The 6,228-nt window shown below is 33.6% G+C and overlaps 1 protein-coding gene across 1 annotated transcript; it reads right to left on the bottom strand.

Annotated features, from left to right (window-relative positions):
- Positions 1–466: 466 nt before the first annotated feature.
- Positions 467–2,231, bottom strand: LOC149233814 (putative methyltransferase TCM_000336). The gene is made up of 4 exons (XM_089379854.1): positions 2,075–2,231; positions 1,557–1,967; positions 1,182–1,451; positions 467–1,097 (listed from the first exon to the last, which is right to left on the bottom strand). The coding sequence occupies exons 1-4, from the start codon at positions 2,162–2,164 to the stop codon at positions 717–719; spliced, it is 1,152 nt and encodes a 383-aa protein (XP_089235980.1). The 5' UTR covers positions 2,165–2,231; the 3' UTR covers positions 467–716.
- Between the last annotated feature and the right edge of the window lie 3,997 nt (positions 2,232–6,228).

The raw sequence follows: 6,228 nt of genomic DNA, 5'->3' as shown, positions 1-6,228 counted from the left end.
CATTAATTTCAATTTCAATTCTAGTAATTCAAATTTGTTATCAATCATTTTATTTAATTTTATTTTATATTCAATTTTTCATTTTAGTGAATTCATATTATTCTAAATACTATCTAAAATAGTTTTTAAAAAAATTAATAAATATGATGATATTTATAGTTAAAAATAAAAATAAATAAAAACAAAACTTGTACACATAAATGAAAAATAAAAAAATAAATAGTAAAATATCTCATTTTTAATTTTAAAATAAATTATTTCATTAAACACAATCAAATTATAGTTTTATTTTGTAATTTAAATATTTTTAAAAAATTAATAAAACTTAAGTAGAATGGTTAATAAAACTAACTAAAATGTAAATGAGTGAAAACAATGAAAATGTAATGAGTATTCGCAAATCATAAATTTTATCTTCACATTCCAATTAAAAAATATATAAAATATTATAGTAATTATCCACCTCTAAAAACCATCAAATAATTAACTTACATTATAATAATTAACCACAGCACTATACTATTGGTTTTGTTGCCAATATTTACCGTACCAAAAATCGAAATAGTCGAAATTTGCTCTATCTATGAAGTTGTATCCATTCCATGAAATACTCTAAATTTGCCCATAAAGACATGATGAACTCTAACTGCCTTGCCGTTGGCCATTAGACATTAATGCAGTCTGACTTTATTTGTAACACCAACTATTTAGAGCTTTCATTTGCGTTCGAGAACTATGACCAGATATCCTCCTTTCTTTGCATATTCCATGCGCTCGCTCAGTCTCTCTCCCATTGTTTCTCCGAATCTCTCGAACAACGCATCCACTATTTCTTCTCCGAAGTGGAGTTTTATCAGGCTTTCAGTCACTGCTCTCAATTGCTTGGCAAGTTTTCTTCCATACGCATCCTTTAGAGAGGCTGAGCTCCCAGTCATCGCTTCAATCTCCTCCTCGCTAAATCTCTCTGATTTTCTTAACACCTCCAATCTTAGTATTTCAAATGAACCCTCTCTTGTTACTTCGCTGCTCACTTCCTCTGGACATGGCGCATACATGGGGAGGTTGAACGAGTCTACCTTCTCCTCCTCGATCAGCCCCTGCACAAATATTAAACTTATTATTAGACATTTCAATTCAAGATCAAACGCATTCAAACTGCAAAATCAATAATGTAAAGTTACCTGAGACACCAAATCATTCAAACTGCTTGCTAATGTCTCCCAGGGGAAAGCACTGAAACCCTGGTCACTTGGATCGCGAGATGTTCGACCCGTTAACACCAAAAATATGCGGCCTCCACGAACCAGCTCCTCTGCCCGCGCTCTCAGAAACGCGTTAAAATCCCTCTGATATTGACGAAAATAAGCTTCTCCAACAGCTGGAGACCCTTCGCAGAAAATTTTCCCCTTGTTCCATGCCACTGAATTTTTCTCCAAAATCTCAGGAGGAACCTGATCATTATCATAAGAAGACATCAAGATCTCATACCACAAGACTGAGTGTGAATTCGAATGAGAAATTATTATTGCAATTTGGATGTTTGTGTAAAAACATACTTGAGACAACCAGTGAAGACTGTATGATGAATGAACGAAATGGAGAGTATGGTCTGGAAATAGCCTGCCATAGAAAGAACCCGGTACCCCTGTTGCGAAATACGATCTAGCTACCGCACCCTCTTCATTCTGGTAATCAGTATTTACAGAAAAAGGAGGCAAAATTCTAAAGAGTGAGTTGAAATCAGAAGCAGGAAGATCGTTAAAGAATACTTGGCACTGCGGAAGAGTTATGCCCGCAGATAGGCATTTGGCTTTGAGGGTCTTTGTTATATTTTCAACTGCGAAGAGAGCATTGGGTCCAGAAGAACAACCAAGGTCTGCAATGCAAAATGTCTTGCAGTCCACCGTTAACTTCATTGATAAAATGGCTTCCTCCAACATAGGCTGTACAATTTGTAATACGTTCTTCTGCAGTATTGCATTGTGAGACAAAATATATTAAAATTTAAACGACATTAATGTATAGTTAACAGAGATGAAAAAAAGAAAATGATCCATCGATCGAAATTCAAAACCTGGAGGAGAGTGGAATTTTGAGCATAGCTGGATTCTCCAAGCCCAGAGTTCATATGAAAATCTTTCTCCATCTTCAGGTCGATCCCCATTTTCGTTGCAATCACAGAGAAACCAGGAGACCTATAGATAAACGAGAGTGTTCAAGTTAAGGGCATCAGATCCGATTTTAAAACAACTATTCGGGCCTGGAATTCAGGCTTCTAGATGACTGCAGAGCGTTGACTGAATTGAAAGTTCATCATCTTCAAAATTATCGTCCCACGTGGGTCAGCGTGACACCTTTGAATTGATATTTATCTAACTTTCAAGCCGCCGAGGTGGACTTCTTTAATAAGAGAGAATCCCATGCTCCAAATCTCTTATATAAATGATATTTTTTCGATTGTGCCTATTAGAGGTGGACTTCTTTAATAAGAGAGAATCCCATGCTCCAAATCTCTTATATAAATGATATTTTTTCGATTGTGCCTATTATATGTATTGATATGTTTAAGTTCGAATTTGGTGAGGTAAATTTTAAATTATTTAAAATGTATTTTTACTTTAATGTTTAGTATTTTAAAAATTTCAAAAATTTCAATAAATTCTTGTGATTTATAATGTTAAAATAGTATATTTCTTAAAAATCACGTTTTAATTTTTGTTGTTAATATATTTTGAATTTATTATTAAAATTTAGAAGAAAGTATTGATCCAAGTAACAATTATATACGGTAGGGATGCAAAATTATTTAAAAAATGAACATTAAAAAAATAATAAATTAATTAAGATAAACGTTAAATAGTTAATAAATTAATATTTTTCTTAGAAAATTAACATAAAAAAAATTCCTAAATGTAATTTTATATATATACAATCTCTCTGCAGTAATAATTCATGATCTCTGCGATAATAGAAAAACAATCTGGGGCACGTGCGTCTGCGGTCCAACTTGCTGATATCATGTGCACACATTCCTTATATTTTTCTAATACATATTTGCTCATATATTTTCAAGTATGAAAAATTCACCACAATTACCAAAGATTATTAAAGGTAGACCTAGCACAGCTACTCTACAGAGCCTCTATAAGTATATAGAGTCATTAGAGAAACATAGAGAAGAAAGAGAAGTCAAGCTACAAACAGAGTTAGCAGCCATGCTGGAAAATAAATTCACATCTCTTGAAGACAAGATCCAAAAACAAATATAATATAAAATAGAACTATTGGAGAATAAGATGGAGACAATGGAGACTAGGTTGCAGGTTATAGAAAAACAAAACCAAGATATGAACCAAACATCCCAGCAAGTAGATGCTGATACTTTAAAGAGTATTGAAATGAAGGACATGATTAAAGAGCTAGAAGAAAAAGTTAATAGCCGCCTCACCCTAAATAGTGTAGCAGGTAAATTAGATATCAAACCAATTAAAGATGAAATGAAAAATTTGATAGAATTAGACCATCAGCGTAACAAAAGGGCCTTGAACCTTATAATCTTCGGTTTGAAAGAGGAGGTGGACGAGGATACTTTAGCCATAGCCCAAACATAATTACATAACGGATTACAAATTGAAACAACGTATCTCACTAAAGCAACAAGGCTGGGGAAACTAACTGAGAATAAAGGAATGTTGATTCGAATAAAGTTGAGCTCTATTGACCATAAGTATGACATACTTAGTAAAACCTCAAGTCTAAAAGGAACGATAATATTTATAAATGGAGATCTCATTCCAGAAGATCAAGCAGAATTGAGAAAGGAGGTTCAAAAGGTAAAGGAAGCTAGGAAGGAAGGAAAATGGGCAATAATCAGAAATATAAACGCTGTTATTCGAGATAGAAACCAAAAAGATAATAATAAATAGCAATTCAACATGCTCCAGATTCTTTCTTGGAACTATTGGGGCTTTCCATGGAACAAAGGCCACAAGCTAAGTTGGATCTCGAATGATGTTGATATTATTTTGCTTGTTGAAACTTGGGAGCATGAAGAATCTAAGGTCCCTAACATAAACAGCTTTACATTATGGTCTACCTGGAATAAGCGATCCTCCCGTAGAGGCATTGGTGGTATAGCTTGTTACATTAAGAATAACATCTCTCTCCCATGATAGGATTTATAAAAACGACCCTTACAACCAATAGAGTTGGATAGAAATTAGTGACGTTTACGATAAAAAGACCTACATAACAAGTTTTTATTTCCCCCCATCAATTCTAACTTTTATAAGAAAAAGAATCTAGATAAAAATAGTCCTTACAATGGTTTAGAGAATAATGTTTCTAGCCTAAGGAATGAAGGCAATATCCTTTTAATGGGTGACTTTAATGCTCGAACTTCAAGCAACCAAGCTATTCTTCTAAGAAATAATTCCAACCCTAATCCTCTTTAGGATCATTGTGGAGGAATGCCGCAATGACAAATCCAATCTCTTTTGTTTCTTTGTGGACTTTAGAAAGGCTTTCGATATGGTTCCTAGAAACAACCTTTGGAACAGATTAGAAGAGCTAAAGGCTCCTTTTGAGTTGAGAGTTGCTGCTATAAGATTATATGAGAATGTAATTGCCAAGTTAAATAGAAATGAGGGGTGGTCGAAAGATATTAAGTGTAATATCAGAGTTAAACAAGGTTGCCCCCTCTCCCCTACCCTATTTGGCATTTACATCGACAAGCTAGAAGGTTGTTTACATGAAGTAGGATGTGCTGGCATGATCTTAGCTAGGATAGTCATCATCCTTCTTCTCTATGCTGACAATATTGTTCTTCTCGTAAGGTGACCATCTGATCTTGATAAGAAACTTCTTAAGGATTTCTGCTCTACCATGGGTATGATTGTTAACACTCACAAAACATGTTATGATTATCAAATCCAAGAAGGACACTTATGCTAATTTTATGTGTGACAATAGTAACTTGGAGGAAGTGTCAGCCTACAAGTACCTAGGAATTGATATTCATCACAAGCTCAACTGGAACTATAGTAATGAGAAAAGGATTAATGGGGGATGGAAATATTATTTTGGTCTTGAAAATAATTGTAAAATGATAAGCCTCATAATGTGGGATAGAAAGAATTTCCTCTTTGAAACTTTAGTCACTCTGGTTATCCTATATGAATGTGAGGTTTGAGGTTGTAGCATCTCTAGAGAATCTTGGAGAAAGATTGAGCAAATCCAGAAACATTTTATAACGTATAACCTCAAAATTAAAAGCAACACACCCTATCCTATTCTCCTTATAGAAGTGGGTCTTTCCCCTATCGAGAGCCTAGATATGACTAGGCTTCTGTTGTACAAACAAAAACTCAATAACATAGGAGACCATAGACTTCCTAAGCTAACTTTAAATTCTAGCCAAAACCACCTAAGGCTCAAACGAGGTTGGTATAAAGACACCAGGGCCTGGTTAAACCATTGGGAGATCAATGAGAATGTTTCATTGCAAAACATTAATAACATTAAAATTATTGTTACTTCTAAGTTCAAAGAAAAAATGTGGTGTGAGAAATATTTAGCAGCTAAAAGAAAATTAAGATATTATAAGGAGGTCATCAACCCCACCCTAGAATATCAAAAGTATCTCTCTGTTTTAACTAGCTCGAAGAAGAAAATTAATAGAGCCAAGATTAGAACGAACTCTCATGAGCTCCATAGTGAAACGGGTTGTTGGGCAGTTCCTAAAACACCATGGATGGAAAGGTTCTGCCATCTCTGTGAGAATATGAATATCGAGGATGAAAATCACTTCCTCTTAGAGTGCCCCGCGTAAAACCACATTATATCTCAGTTTCAAAATATTTGTTGCAATACTGACCTTCCTAGCCTTTTACATTGTCAAAATTATAGTGAGCTCGAGAGACTTCTCTCCAAACTTTTTGAGCATAGGAATAAAATCTTAAATCAAACTAAATAATTCATTTCTTTAGCTCCGATAGACCAAAGTTTGGTCTCAATGGACGTTAACCATCATCATCATCATATGTATATAACTTTGAATTAATATTATTACTTTTACTTAATATTATTATTTTGATATAATGATAATAATTCTAAAATGAATAAATACATAAAAAATAATTGAAAATTACTAAATTAATTTTTAATATGTTAAAGTTTTGAAAATTTTCTGGACATTTAAATGGTAATGAATTAGCCATTCAAATTTAT

The sequence above is a fragment of the Pinus tabuliformis genome, chromosome J (assembly GCF_031772625.1).
Source record: "Pinus tabuliformis cultivar Carrire ecotype Pingquan chromosome J, CPIR1, whole genome shotgun sequence".
NCBI lineage: Eukaryota > Viridiplantae > Streptophyta > Pinopsida > Pinales > Pinaceae > Pinus > Pinus tabuliformis.
The sequence above is the reverse complement of the archived record's forward strand: the minus strand, read 5'-3'. Positions and strand labels throughout refer to the sequence as shown.